Below are 16,100 nucleotides of genomic sequence, written 5' to 3'. Positions count from 1 at the left end.
TATTCAGAGCCTTTGTTTCTGATTATAGGTTTTTTTGGCACTGGAATTACCTACACTCCATAAAATAATTGTATTGGATTTTAAAGCTCCATTTTTTTATCATCAACTCTACAACAGAAGAGTTTGGTCTTTTAGTTTAAAGACTTGTTTTAATGTTTCAAATCTTCACATGCTAGAATTGAACTTGATTTTAAAGGTTTTCAGACATTTTGTTTTCTTATTGAAATTATGTTCAGTTGCAGTATTTTGTATCATTACAGTTTTAAACCCTCACATTGAGGGCAAAGGCCTTCTTTCAGTAAACGTTCACCTTGACGGTCATATTGCATTAGTTTATCCCAATAATATTTATTACAATAGGTCCTTCTCTTCCTCTGTAGAATTACCTACTGTGCATGGTGTTTTTCCATAGGAATTTTAGCAACTGCAAATGAAAATAGGTATTTGGATTTTGACTGGTAAAGCTCCCAGTTTAATGAACTGGTTATTTTTCGTACATCCTTATGGTTTTTTCTAACTCTTCCCTCTTTTGTGCTGCACGTGCATACTGCACACTTTAAAACCCTTTTCTAATGAGCTTAAAGTGCAGTAAACATGATAGTAGCGTATCTGCTAACTGTGCTAATGGATATACATAAGAGAGATTATACTGTGACCCTTCTTTCATAAACGTAACTATGGATGGAACTTTACTCTTCTAGTTCAGTAAAGTTGATTTAAAGCTTTGCAGATGTGAGCTTTGTCCAGATAACAGCTGAAACGCCAAGAGAGACAGATCTTTATATAAATTGAAGCTCTTATTTTGCATTAGAAAACTCTTGTTTAGATAAATTTAGTTTTGGAAACTAAGTTATTTCTGTATATTAGCATATGTCATACGTGTTGCGTACATACTGGTTCATGGCTGTCTTGACTTTAAGGCCTGGTTTACACACACTAGGGTTTAGCTAGACAACTCTGTATAGTAGTCCAAGTGACATCGCTTCAGGTATTCTCTCCTCTGTGTGTGCACTGGACAGATTGGTACCACTTGCTGCTTTGAACTCAATTACATGTGTTGATGCTTATGCGTCAAAAAAGAATATCTGAGTATTGGATAAAAGGAGGACATGGGAAAGTTGTCTGTCAGTAAAACAGATTAAAATGTTTGCTCAGGACTCAACCATTCAGTGTATCAAACAGATCTCAGAAAAATATTTGGGCACACTTTTATTACAAACCCATAGCAAACAGCGAGAAGGAAAGTAATTCACAAAAGGGGTTCCAAAAAAAACGTTCAGCACAAGTTGTGCTTCTTCCCTGAGAAGGGGACTGCAAGTCAAAGGTGTATGAACTTGAGGAGTGAAGAATGGGCTGTACACACTTTGCTTGTGTTCATTCGGCATAGGTAACCTCTTTGATTGTATGAGAGATCTGAAGATAACGTCAATAAGAACTGTGTGTTTCCTACCCTCATCAGGATGCTCAGAATGTTGCTCAAACAGCTTAAAATGCCACTATAATAGACAGCAGCAGGCAAGAGAGGTAGTTGGTTTCCTACTGTGGTCATTGGGTGGGTCAGAGTAGGTTGAGACATGTGACAGATGATATGTCTGACTGTTATTCTCTAACTGCATGGTTATGTTGGTTATGAAAGCATCAACAAATAAGGAATTGTTTCTGTATAGATGAGACATTATGGGGTTGTTAGCTTCCCCATTAGAACTCTTCTCTGTGTCAAAGATCAGTGTTCTCTCAATGTTCAGTTCAGTTAGATCGTCATTGTGTTCTATAGTCACTGAATAGACTGGGGCACAATCACACTATGTAAGTTGTGAGTTGCCAAAGCATCCATTCTAAATACTATCTGAGCACCATTACTACTTCAGTCAGATTTGGGTTCTTCAGCAGGCTGGTTGTGGGTTTTATTTTCTTTTTTGTTTAAGGCTTTTCTACCCAAACATACAGAAATCATTTGATGAGAAGAGAGCCTAAAATGATTGTCCAGTAACTGATGCCAAGTTAGGTTAGTTGTAGCATCTTCTGGTTCATCTGAATATCAGACACTCATGGTGTTTTCATTACCATTTCACACAACTTTTGGAATGCAAAATTATTTGTAATGTTGATGCAAATGATAAATGTTTCTCTTCTGTGGAGGAATTTCTAAGGCAACGGCTCTTCATTCTTTGGCACATGAATATGAATTTTAGAATCACAAGGATGAATCAAATTTTATAAATAAAACATGTAACTACTGAAAGGACTGACAAATCTTTATAATGTAACTTTTATTTAAATAGTGTCTGATCTGCAAAGTATCCTACATGCCTCATGCAAACCAGTTGTCTCTATTACATCAATACATTCTTTAAATGTCTTCAAAACTTCCAAAAATATTTTGTGCCAAAAACTTTAAGCTATCAGCTATGGATAGATTTTCTAAAGAGCTTTGCAGCAGTTCAATCTCAGTTTCACAAAGGAATGTATTATAGTTTCCACATCAGAAGGAGAAAAACAATAAAATGTCACACATAGTGAGGGAAATGGCATTCTCCCCACATGCGCTGGCTTGAACAACCCAGCATAATTTCAATTTTGTGCTAACATAACTGCAGCCAATTCTGGTTATCCAGTCTTGAGTATCGGTAATGCTGTCAGGCCAGACTGAACCGGTTCATGATGATACAAAGTACTACCACTTCTATAAAAATGTAAAAGTGGCTTGATTCAGATGTACGGCTATTGATCCATTGAAGCCAGTCGTAGCTGCATATGCTCAGATGTTCTTAAAATGAAGCCACTTCTAATCTAGGTGCTTAAATTGAAAATGTTGGCCTTAGTTTGCAGCTTCTATGGCTGCAGAGATGTCACTGAAAGTGACACAGTGCAGTGCTGCAATACAGGCTTCTGCCAGCACAGCTGGGTTAGTCAGGAGTGTGAAGAGGTGTGATCCCTGACCCATCATAGCTATGTCAGCAAAAGCTACTAGTGGAGGTCAGTTATAGTGGCAAAAGTGCAGTTTTGCCAGCATAACTAATTTCACTTGAGGGGAGAGGGATGCAGTGAGCTATACCAACCAAAGCCCGGCTTTGCCATTAGAACTGCGTGCATGCTAGGAGTGCTTTACTGGCACAGCTATACCACCAAAGCGCTCCTAGCCTGAGTCTGCAGATAGAGCAAAGGAAACATTGGCTCAGAACTTGAGTAGCTGACACCATCCGTTAGCTTCCTGCAGGAATGGAAGGCCCTAATGCGGCACAACTGCTGTAGAGCCACAGCTTCTGGAGATTCAAGGGACTTCACATTGAGGCCCTTGGTATAGTGGGGGCAATGCAGAGAAGAACCTTCACTACATTGATCTTCACGTCCAGTACATGGGCTATTAAAATTGGCACTGTGATTTTGTACACCTTGCAAATGTACTAAAAGCTTCTAGGGGAAATCTATAAATCGTTCGTTCATTGCTGCCACAAAACATAACTCTTCATACAATTAAAATGTAATGTCAATGCTTTGAGATTTTTAAAGAAAAACAGTTAAATAGGGTGAGAGGGACAATGACCAGAAAGAAATCTGAATTGGAAAAATACCTTACACTTCAGATATTTTTGTGTTTATTTCAAAGTATTCATTCAGATCTTTGTATGTGTATATGCAGTTTTGACATTTACTCTCTTTTATATGAAACAAAACAGAGGAAAGGTTTTTCTTTAAAAGTAATATTTCATAAGTCAGCTGGATAAATTTGCCTACTAGTTATCTCCACCTTTAAAACTTTTTTATTACAACTGAGTTGTTTAGGATGTCTGATCTTCTCTTGGTTAACATGCATAATTCTAAAGGACCCTTAATTATTTAGTTTAGGTGCATCTTCTGTAATAAAGATTCTGACATCTATTTCATTATCAGTCAACTGCAACTTGACCATAAATATTTATTATATTATTAAAATCTTCTTGTTATTGACTTTGTTGCAGTTTTCTCTTTTTAACGTGTTCTCCCTCCAAAAAAATGGTTCTGGCCATTTCTGTAGTCTATGAGCTTTTAACAATACTTCGCCTGATTTATCTATTAAATTGTAATTGTGGATTTTACTGTAATGTTGTGAAAACTGGCTGACCCCCCTTAATAGATTACAAGCGGCCAGTAGGGAAGTGGGTAAGTACTGCTCATGGACACAATAGCCTGAACTCTTGCACTATCTCTTTTCCTCTCCCTCAAAGCGGGAAAATCCTGCTCCAAACCAGTCAGTACTACCCAGATAAGGGGAGCATGAGATTTTACACTTACCAATTAAGTATTAACACGCAAGGGTCTTTGTCTGAATGTGTATAAAAGGTTTGTGAAATTTGTGTAAGACAGTCTTTTGTACCAAGGTACAGGCTCTCCTTTTTCTGCAGAATAAAACATTTTTCCTTATCCTTGTCAGGCTGTTATTGGCTCTCAGCTAGGCAGACCCGATATTTCGGTAACAGTTTCCAGCGACTCAGATGGGACTCTCCTAGCTTGGACATTGGACTCCGGATGGCTGCGGTGAACTAGGAGCAGCGCCACTGGGGTGCTTAACCCCTCTTCCTCACTTCTCCGCAGCCCCTGGGGTTCGTGCTCCAATAAGGGGAGCCCTAATAGAATAAGAAAATACTATCTGGTTCTGGTTAGGGGCGGGCCTCTTATCTGATTCTGGTTCTGTTCTGTTTAACCGGTTACTGTTGTTTTTCTGCTCTGTATACATTTGGGCGTTAGGAGTGTGGGCGGAACTGAACCTCTCGTTCGTAATTCCTCGGAGTGGAAGCCATGCGTGCGAAAAAGCTCTGAGGTCGAATTGAGATCCTTCTGTCCCGTCCCCGTAGCGGTCAATATAATAAAAGTAAAAAAACCTAAATTAGACTGTAATTCCCTCTGTTCTCTGTGTAATTCTCTTTTCTGTTTGAGTGTCAGCAGACAGATGGGTGGGTCTCTGGGTAAACCCTCTAAAGGGGTTTGGATTATACGTTAAGTAAATGGCCTTTACCTGGTGTTCAAAAAGGAATGTCAAAAAAAAATTAAATAGTTAAACGCCAATGGGCCATGTGTTTTTATCCAGGTGACAAGCCTCACGAGGGAGGACTCGGGTAGTCTTGTAAGTAAAAATGTTTAAGGGAAGAGACCAGGAAGGGTGGGGGCTAGTTGAGAAGCCCACTCTCCTAGCTAAAGTGGAACAAGTTGGTGCCCATGGAAGGGACGATTCAGCAAAAAAAAGCAGGATCGGGCTCAGGCGGGCAGGCAACAAACAAAAAAATTAAAAAAAAAAAGGTAAGTAAATGTAAGCATGGGGAGTTCAAATACCCAGGACGATACTTGGAATGGTGATTTAAGTTGCTAAGAGTGGCTGTTGGAAGACAAGCAAGTAATTTAAAAAAAAGTAAAAAGTTAACTCTGTAGTTGCTGGAAGGAACAGCATTTGAACTTTGTAAAGAGGAAAGTTCTTGGTGTCTTTAAAATGTTTGTAAATAAATTCAGGCAAAAAGATTATTAAATTGCAATCATTTGGCTATGAACAATTTAGTTGAATTAGCTAAAAAAATATATACAGTGCTATGTAATTAAAATTTTATTAGGCTCTAAGGGGCACTATAAGTAGTAGTGTTTTCTTTCAGTATTTAAAAGCAGGAGTTAAAAATAAAAAGCAATTAAAATTCTGGTAAAGTTAATTATGTCCCTTTTAAAATAAAAATCTTTAACCTGTGGATAGCTTTGGATCCAAAAGCAAGCCAGAAAGCATCTATATTAATGCAAATTATCTAACTAATAAGGTAGAAGCCACTGAAACCTGGGCTGCCTATAAAACAAATACAAAAAAATATGGGGTAATTCCTCTGTTTTGCCTAAAATCAACAGGGGTATTTGTATATTTAAATTATAATTGACTGGCCAAAAGGGGTAGACCTCTGTTTGCTTTTTGTCTTTCAAATAATCAGAAAAAACTGATGCCAGCTGAACAGCATTCAACATATCATGCATTTACTGACACAATAAAAATTATGTTTTATGTTCTGTCTTGTGGTGTTTGTCTCATGGCCGGAATTGTTGTGTTTAGTGTTTTCATGGGATGGTCTGGTTTGCAATCAGGCAGAGGGGTTGGATTGGAATGCAGATACTTGTTTTATTCAACTTAAAATACAAAGTATTTAAATAAATCAGAAAAATGTAATACACTAAAGTCTAACACATTTGCTTAAGTAAAAAAAAAAAACTTCATTGGCCAAATCTTTTAATTAAAAATTATTAAAATTTACATACCAATAGTTTTTGGGAGCAAGGACATGAAAAGTTAACACACTCCCCATATTGTACATGGGATCCTTCTGGCTACCTCAGATTTCTAGCCAGAGGGCTGGGGATGGTGGGAAGCTATTGGACTAAAGGTTGTATTAAATAAACTCCTCAAAATAAATGTGCTTGTCCTGGCTTGTTGCTCCAAAGCTCTGTAATAGGATTATTTTACTAAGAGTATATGTGGCATACATTAAATAATAAAACTAATGTACTGTATAATGGCAATGTTTGTGTGTTCGTTGTTGGGAAAAGGTATATAAGTGAAAAATAAGTTTCCTTTATAACTTAAAAAAAAGCCAATAAATTAATTAAAAAAATAATAGCTAGCAAGCTGAAGATAAGACACTGGCTCCATTCAAGGACACTGCTCACAGCTAAGACTTGGCTAATAACCAAGAAAGGGGGTGGGGGTGTAAATGTGCCCAAGCAGCTATGAGATCTGCAAAACACTGCCAGGCACTAATAAAATATGTTAGGTTTCTTTTCTCACAGGTAAAGAAGCGCTACCCAAAGACCCTAGTAGCCCTGCCACTCCTTGGAACCAGGACTAGGGAAGGGGACACTCCACCTGGTGCTCTGGGGCTGGGAAGACCCTTGCTGCCTGCCCACTCTTCCAGGGCTTGGGGGGGGGGGCCCTTCCCGCCCTTCCGGGGCTAGGGAGGGGGGCGTTGTCAGTCACAGCTAAATGCGAGGTGGAACAGATTGTTTAGCATAAGTGGTTAACGCATTCTAGGTAACCATTCAAGGTAGGGTAGCCCGTTAACACCTCTGCAGTCCTAGGACAAAAAGCGGGGTTAGTGGGTTACATATTGTTGTAATAAACCATAAATCAAGTGTCTCTGGATAAATAAGCCCATGATTTTTAGTATCTTGCAGAGTTATGAGTTTAAGCTCCCAGGGTCATCTTTTAAAAGTGTTGCATCTTGCATTTAGCTGTGATGCTCGGAGTACCTTTCCCATACCTGAAGAAGAGCTCTGTTTTGCTTGAAAGCTTGTGTCTCTCACCAACAGAAGTTGGTCCAATGAAAGAGATTCTTTCCCACCTTGTCTTTCAGATAAATTTGCACTTGCAAGAGTACTGCATGCTAAGCATTAAACAAGACAAACTAAATTTAAAGAAAGTAAAACTACCAATAAATATGGAAAATTCCTATCATTTGGTATATTCAGTGTATATTTAACTTAAGTTGCCCATACAGTTACACAGTTTTACATAGATAATATTGTGGAATATTCCATATCAGATATGCTGGACATGTTCCACAGTTTTCACTCTTCTTAATGAATTCTTATGTTTTTGCAGTGTTCATATTGAGGTTTCGTATTAACCAGTTTATAATGCAAAACATGTACACATCTGATTATTTCTGCTTAATTGTGCAGTACTGCATATAAACAGATGTGAACATAGGCAAATATACAATGTTAATAAGAAACTTTTAAACGATATGGTGTGCCTAAAATTAGTGTCTTGCAGTTGTGAAATGAGAACCTTCTGTTCAGTAGCCAGATTCACATGAAACACAATCTGCTTAATATACTCTGGCCAATGCTGTCATTTCCTTGTTCAGGAAGGTAAGCAGAAGTGACAGACTGCCTTTCTAGAGCATCTTTGCTGTATAGAGACTGTCTCTGCCTTCGATTAATGCAGAGAGCTTGTGTTCTGATGTAACACTTCGGATTCATTGGTGAAAAACTATGGTTTTCAGCTTCTTGTACTTTGCTGTTGCCACTTCTCTAATTCTTTCAGTAATGAATATGCAGTCATTTGTAATGGTTTATATGCATCTTCCTTCATCCTGCCTCTTAACTTTGTTTGCCTCTGACTGTTTGTTAAAGTGACTTCTCAGACTGATGAGGTGAGATGTAATAACCCCATGTTTACTTTATTTACGTGTGGACTGCAAAGCCTTTTGTATTGTGAGCAGTTTCCATTGACTTAAGGCTTGACGCTGATAGTGTTTTTACTCTAGATAGTTGCGAACAAAAAACCTTGATTCTTTTACAATATTGACTCCCAAAAATTAAAATAACCTTTCACTTTCATAGAGATTGACCTTTCATTTCTTCATGATTGCCACCTCTTGGTTAGCTCAGTACTGTTCAGTAAACAGGGCAATGAGCCCGGGAGTCCTGTAATGCATCAAGTATCTGATTCAATGTTCTGAGGGAGCGGATTAATGTAATTTCATTATTATTACACAAGAACAGCCTGTGAAGATGAGTTGCAGTGCTGAGAGGCTTGAGTCTATGAAACTGAGCGTTCTTAGTGACTACTGAAGAGAGGTGCTTTATGATTAGTAGTATTTATTTGTACTATGGGTAGCTCATAGCATCCTTGATACTGTGTACAAATGCGAAAGGTTATTTTAATTTTTGTTTCAATATTCAAAAAGCACCAAGCTACATTGGGAAAAATGCTATCCTAGTCTCAAACAATTTCCAATCTGGGAACCATTCTGACAATTAGATTTGCATTGTCACAAAATATTTCCTGTGTTTGTGAGGTAGTTTTAATGTGGAAACAGTGTTTTTGTAACCATTGTTTGTTAAAGCCCTTAAGTTTCATGTTTTAAAATAAAAAGCCAGCCAGTTAGCATTAACTGAGACTTTGTTGGCATGTTTAGCCCACATGGCAAAGAATTTGGTAGAGTTGAGGCCCTCTGGCGGGACACTGCTGCTATTTGGGCTGTAATTGGTCTGTGAATAGATGGACAGTCTTCCCTCTCCAGAGCTGTCAATCCTTTCTTTTCAATAGCACTACACATTCACTTTATATGAGTTCATATCCTTCCAATAACTTTATTTTCTTTATTTTTATTTCGTATAAGAATAAACCTGGCTGGAATTAATCTGATTCAGCAAGGGAATGGGTGAATTCTCTAGTTAAATGCCCTGATAAGGAGGGAGTTTTGTTTGACTCATCTAGGCAGACCAGCTACAATGCTGTGAACAGTCTTGAATTATCCAGTGATTAATCTGTTTTTGAACAATGGGGAGGTGAGATCTAACATTCCTTATTGAAGAGCTGGGAAAATTGTCTTTTAATTAGAACTTATCAGAAATTTTCTAATGAAACAGTTTTGTTGGAAAATGCCAGTTCATTGAATCCAATTTTTTTATGAAAGAGAATTGGGTTTGACAGACTTTCACAGAATTATTAGCAGCTGTGAAACTGACAAGAATGTCCAGTTGAGTCAGTAGCTGCCTCTCTGGGGAAACACATTGTGTCTGTTTCTAAAATATCTTTTGATTCTTAAGCTTTCTGATTTGCAAGAAATTTTGACAAATTTGGTTTCATTCCAATTTGGAACAAAACCAAATTTTGAAATGCCATAACTTCTCGTGAACTGGAAATCCCAAGTTTCTGCCAGATCTAATTTTAATAGGGTTAGGAGATGACGTCTTAAAATCAGAGTTGTAGAAGGAATAGGTTAGTTGAATGCAATATTCTGATAAACTCATCAGTTCTTTCCTGTGAGAGGGAAGAGGACTGCATAGTTCTGAAGAGTCAAGCTGCAAATAAGAGACATGCAGTCCCTCTGTCATTTATGTGCAGTGAGGCTCTCAGCTCCTGATGCTAGTCAGACATGACATGCTAGTCAGACATGACATCTAATGATGGGTGCTTGTGATTTGTGTTATCTGGTTTTATCTTTTTGGAAACCTAGCTGCTGCTTTGAGTGGTGGATCCCTATTTCATTCCACTGATGGTGCGCATGCCCCCAGAGAATTTGAAAGCTGTGTCCATTGGTCTGCACATGCACTCTGGCTCACCTCGTGCCTCTCACTGAAGGGATAAAGGACGGGGTGAATCTTCTGCCTCTCCAGTTCCTTTCCACCACTGCATGGTCTGGTTTTGACTCTTACATGTTTGCAACTTCAGCTTTGGTCTACAAAATAAGTTTTTACGGTTTAGCATTACATTAGCCTCTTGAGAGGCCTGTCCCTCCATCCCTCTTCTCCTCCCTCCTCCCATCCAGTATTCCATTCGGGTACCAGACTCAGCCTAGGACTCTGGACTTCACACTATGTGCTTCCTGCTTGCAATCCTTCTTGGTCAATGTCAAGCACCAGTGCTGCCTATACTGCCTTGGGAAAGCTCACATCATGGTGAGGTCCAATATCTGCCAATTGTTCTCCATCTGTACCTGACAAGGCCGGGAACTTCATCTCCACGAAAACCTCGTGGAGAAGCCATGAGACCCCAATCAGACCCAGGCCGGGGAACTCCCTCTGTACATCAGTCTGAACCATGATCATCCTCATCGGAAGATTTTGAGCCAGGCGATGAACCACTCTTTTCTTACCCTACATATCCTCCACCATCAAAAAGGCCCATACCGGTTTGGGACCAACCTCGGCCTCATCTAACTCAGAGCCACTGGTACCCCATGCCATGGGGTCCCTTATGACCAACTATCAACCCCTTCTACTAGCCATATTGGGGGACTAGAAACCAGTATCCCCTGCAGGGTCAATCCAACCTGCCAAGGAGCGACCCCTTGCTTCCCTGCTAAGGGGATGATCAGATGTGGCAGAGGAGGAGGAACGTTACACTAAGGTTCTGCCACTTCCGTCATCCCTAGATGAAGCAGTGACTTCTAAATCCCCTCCCCCCTGAATTATTTCAGGCAGTTCCAGGGACTTCTCTGCAGAGTTGCTGGAGAGCTTCTGATTTCTCTGAGATCCAGGACTCCCAGCACAAACTTCTAGACGTCCTGCATACTTCTGGACCCAAAAGAATAGCTCTCCCTGTTAATGAAGCCATACTGCAGCCAGCTTGGGCAGTGTGGCACACCCCTGCCACTTGTGCTCCTACTCCCAAAATGGCAGAGAAGCATTATTATGTGCTGGCCAATGGTGTGGAATTTTTATCTCACCCCCTCTTAATTCACTCGGTCCATGCTGCTTCCGAAGGGGCTAGACAGCAACATCTCCAGTCTACTCCTGCTGACAAAGAGGGCAAAAGCCTGGATCGGCTGGGAAGACAGGTCTTCTCATCATCCAGCCTCCAGTTCAGGATAGTCAATTACCAGGTGTTACTGGCTGAATACTATTTCCTGAACTATGCCCAGTTTGCAGCGTTTACTGACAGCCATCCACAACAGGACAGAGCAAAGTGATAGCTAAGACCATCCTCCAATCTGCAGTCAATGCTGCTGATACCTCCTCTACAGCTATGGCTACTCCCATCATCATGCACAGAGAGTCATGGCACCATGCATCAGGGTTCCCTAGGAAGGTCCAGAATACCACTGAGGACCTGCCCTTTGAGTCACACCTCTTCAACCAGAAGATGGACAAGTCCCTCCATACCTGAAGGATTCCAGGGCTATCCTCCATTCACTGGGAATATACACATCTCCCTCTAAGAGGAAGTTCCAGCACACATCTGTCAAATCTACATATGTGGCTCAGCAGTTTTTCTATCAGAGGTCCTATGAAACACCGTGTAAAAGACAGGGTTCAAAAGTTCCTCTTCCCTACACCCCCTGCAACAGACTCATCTTCTCAGCCCCGGCTCAATGTTATTTTTGATGGGAGCTCAAGAACCTCAGAACACTAAGCCCAACACCATTTGGGGGTTTTCTGGCACTCTTTTTCAACACAGGCCGTTGATGCTGATCATCATCCACTCTGGCTATATGATAGTTTGCATCCCTACCTCCCCCCCCCCCCCCCCAAAAAAAACCCTCCCCACTTCCTTTCGGGGGCCACTCTCATGAGAGTATTCTCAAACAAGAGATGAATATCTTACTGTAGTGAGGAGCAACAGAACATGTCCCTTCTCAGTATCGAAGGGGAGAGTTTTATTTTACTTACTTCGTGATACCCAAAAAGAACGGTAGTTGGAGACTAGTTCTCGATCTCCATCATCTCAGCCACTTCATTCGCAAACTCAGATTTTGCATAGTCACGTTGGCAACATTTTTAGAAAAGGGATGTGGATCACAGTTCTTGATATGAAGGATGCTTACTTTCACACAGAGATCCCACCTACGGACACTTTCTCAGATTCATTGTAGTCTCTGACCATTTTCAGTACAGAGTAATCCCCCTTGGAATAGCAACCTCTTCAGAGCCTTTACCAAGATATTCTTAGTAGTAGTGCTCCACATCAGATTTCATGGTCTCATTGTCTTTCCCTACCTTGATGGATGGTTGCTTCTTGCCAAGTCTCACCAAGAAGCCTGTCTCTCAACTTCCATGATGTTGTTACACCAATTCTCTTCACTGGGAGTCAGAGTAAACATTGAAAAATCTTGTCTCATCCTCCCACAAGCTCTGGTCTTCACTGGGGCAACCTTAAATTCTATCACCACAAGAGTGTATCTATCTCCCAAGGATAAGTTCCAGAGCCTGAACAATTATCATAGCTCATGTCACAAGCCTACAAAGAGCAAAACCAATCAGGAAATCTGAGACTGTTTATCACTATAGCAAATATAGTCACAAGGCACCCTTATTTGTCTTCTCCACATTCAGCTTTAGACTATATTCTTTGCCATGTTCATATTTAATCTTCACTAACTTCATCAGACCACCTGAATCAGCCAACTATACTGTTTCATCTGCATAGTGAAAGTCATTCACTCATTTTTCCATTCATCTTCATACTTTTTTCAGTTATTTTAATCACTTGCTATAAATGTTGAATAATCAGTGACATACAGCCGTGTCTCACTTCTTTCTTGATTACTATTGGATTTTATTTGTCACCCACTGTAATCACTATCTGATTCCAGTATAATTTTTTTATTAATCTGAGTTCATATCCCTCAGTCTCTACAGATTGAATTATATTGAGCAATGCTCTGTCAAATGCTTTTTGGAAGTCAGTGAAACACAAGTAGACTGTTTTCCCCATTTCAGTTGATCTTTCTGATATAAGCTTCAGGTTCATAATTGTGTGCTTGAAACTGTATTGTTGTCAGCTTATTTTCTTATTAGTCTTTACTTGTATTCAGTCTTGAACAATTTGCAGGAGTATCTTAGGCATGCTATACTAGGCTGATTGGATTGTAAAAACTACAGAACATAGCACTGTTCTTTTTGGGGGGATCTGAGCATGCAATGAAGTCGTAAAATCTTTTGGTAATTCTCCTGCCTCAGACATTCTTGGCCACCTCTGACAGAGCTTTCAGGTCTTCATCCCCTTGTACTTTTTAACAGTTAAATTGGTATTACATCATAAGCTCATGCTTTTCTGTTCAGAAGTCTTTTTATTGGTACCATGATCAGGGCCAGCTCCAGGGTTCTTGCTGCCCCAAGCAGCCAAAAAAAAAAAAAAAGCCGCGATCGCAATCTGCGGCAATTCAACTGGAGGTCCTTCACTCCGAGCGGGAGTAAGGGACCCACCGCCGAATTGCCGCCGAATACTTGAAAGTGCCGCCCCGCTCTGGAGTTGCTGCCCCAAGCACCTGCTTGATAAGCTGGTGCCTGGAGCCGGCCCTGAGCATTATTGATCCATTATTGGCAGGCTAGTTGAGGTTTTTCAGGCCATGATGTATTCTTACTTATCTCTCATTCTTGTCTTCAGGGTCTGTCAGATATTGTCCATTTTTGTCCTTACGGGTAATATTAATAATCTTTCTGTAACTAAAAGTCACTATAGCAAACTATTACCACTTGTTCAGAGTTGTGATATCTTAACTGTCTAGACTAATCTATTACAACTACCATATAACTACCATACTAAGCAATTACTCAATTGTATAGAAAAGAGGGAAAGTTATAATGTGGCATGCCATCTACTAATAGTGTGTTTCATATCATTCTCCATTTGATTAAAGACTATTTCCCTCTAAAATGATATGACCATGGCTACATTATACATGATGACACATTCATAGTTAGAACCCATCTGATGGTAAGGGAATTCTGTCAGAGCTGTTCAGACTGTACTGCTCTTGACAGGTGTCCATAGTCAAGTGTTACTTCAAGGATTCTAAGTGTGGTATTTACATATTTTTTCCAGTCACTTTTGCTGCAGTGTGAAAAATGCAGTCTCAGCCAGTTTTCAAAGAGGTACAAAGATGCTACGATACACATTTTTGCAAGACATATGTGTCTATGAGAGAGAACTGCAAACCAAATTCCTTGAGTATTTAACATGGAAATGTCACCCCTCCAGAACTCTGAGTATGTGGTGTCATTCTGATTCTTCTTTTCTCTAGGAGGACTTTCGGAATAAAGTTGAAGATTACATTAAGCGGTATGCAAGATGATGAAGGAAGACTGATGGCAGGACCATGGATTTCAAACTGTAGAGTTGTCTTTATAACTTATAAAACAACAACAAAAAACCCAGATTGTACTAGTCCTGTGTCCATGTTGTACTGAAGAAAAAAACTAACTTCATAATTGTCCAAGGTAAATGGACAGTTCAACATAAATACAGCAAGAAATTGTGTATGTTGGTTTAAAAAAAAGTTGTTTGCTTCCTTTTAAAATGTTTTCCCTTCAGAAACTGTACTGTATATCTTGTTGATGAAATATGCTTGAGAGTTAAAAGAAATCACTATTGAAGTTGTACTACACTTTTCTTCTTGCCTAGTAAAAATAGTGATGCATGTCTGGAACACTTCAAGTTGGCAATAAAATGGTCTCCCTCTAAACCAAATTATACTCCTATTGCCTTTCCTGGAGCAGAAATAATATCAGCTTTTCCCAGGAGTCACTGGAGCTTGTCAGAATGCATAAAATCAACTATCTAATACTAAAAATCTAATTATATTTAATCCAAGTACATTTTGGCACAAATTTGTGACTTGTACATTGCTACTTTGAGTTTGAGCTACAGTACTTTTAGTTTGTATTGTTTGTGCAAAATAGTGAAGAAATATAGGCTAATCCATAACCTAAAAGTCTAAATTTGTAGTATTAGGTAAAAAATTATATATTCTGTGCAAATGCACCAAACGGCTAACTTTTCAAAACAGGCCTTTCAGATCCAGATGTGCAGAAGAAATTTTTGGAGATTTACATAAATTGACAATGCAGTTTGGATTAATTTTCTGGTGAATGACTCAGGGTGTTCTGTAACCCTGTGCCCTTGAGCGCAACATACTGACAGCGCATATAACACACTGCACCATTGTTGTATTATTCTGTGAGCCTAGGTTTTATTTATTTTTAATTTTGCAGGGGGAGGGATTATGCTAAAGGAGTGATGCTATAATCCCTCTTCTTGTAAGTAGCTGAATATCAAAGAAGAGTAAGGACATGTGAATAGATTCTGCAGAGAATCTGTTCAAAGCTAATGGCATGAAACACTTGGAATCAGTGCTGTGAAGAGTATTGTGTATTGTCTACTATAGCTCACCTGTGCTAATCAGAATGATGCTCAATATCCTGTTTGGCCTAATGAAAATGAATGGATACAGCCATAGACATCTCAGTGCATTGCATGGTGGGATCAGAGAGTGGAAATGGATTCGATTCAAGTTTTTATAAATAGATGGAGCAAAAAAATAAATGTTTGTGGTTTTCATACAAAGTGTTTGTGTGTGTGACACTTTTACATTTTGCACCACCTGGAAGGCTACTTGATTCTGCTTGTCATCTTAGTTTCTCATCATGCTCTTTGTTAAATGCTGGGGCTTTCATTTGCCAGTGAAATTACCTGCTGACTATCCAAAACCAGTTACTAGATCACTGGCACATTCTAAACATAGGTAATGCATTCTTAAAGTCTGCTGCATGTGGCTGGACCCTGAAAGTTATACAGAGCCCTGGTGATTTCAGTAGGACTCCAAGGATCCAGAGCAGCTTGCAAGAGGGGAGCCACACTGAGATTT

At 39.6% G+C, this 16,100-nt stretch overlaps 1 protein-coding gene across 1 annotated transcript in view; it reads left to right on the top strand.

Moving 5' to 3' along the window:
- Positions 1-15,790, top strand: part of UBE2F (ubiquitin conjugating enzyme E2 F (putative)) — a 150,495-nt gene extending 134,705 nt beyond the window's left edge. Inside the window, exon 10 of the mRNA XM_075069943.1 lies at positions 14,478-15,790. Coding sequence (XP_074926044.1) covers positions 14,478-14,528 — 51 coding nt within the window. The 3' untranslated portion in view covers positions 14,529-15,790. The remainder of the gene's footprint in view (positions 1-14,477) is intronic.
- Positions 15,791-16,100: the final 310 nt, after the last annotated feature.

This window comes from Chelonoidis abingdonii, chromosome 10 (genome assembly GCF_003597395.2).
Source record: "Chelonoidis abingdonii isolate Lonesome George chromosome 10, CheloAbing_2.0, whole genome shotgun sequence".
Classification (NCBI taxonomy): Eukaryota; Metazoa; Chordata; order Testudines; family Testudinidae; genus Chelonoidis; species Chelonoidis abingdonii.
The sequence above is the reverse complement of the archived record's forward strand: the minus strand, read 5'-3'. Positions and strand labels throughout refer to the sequence as shown.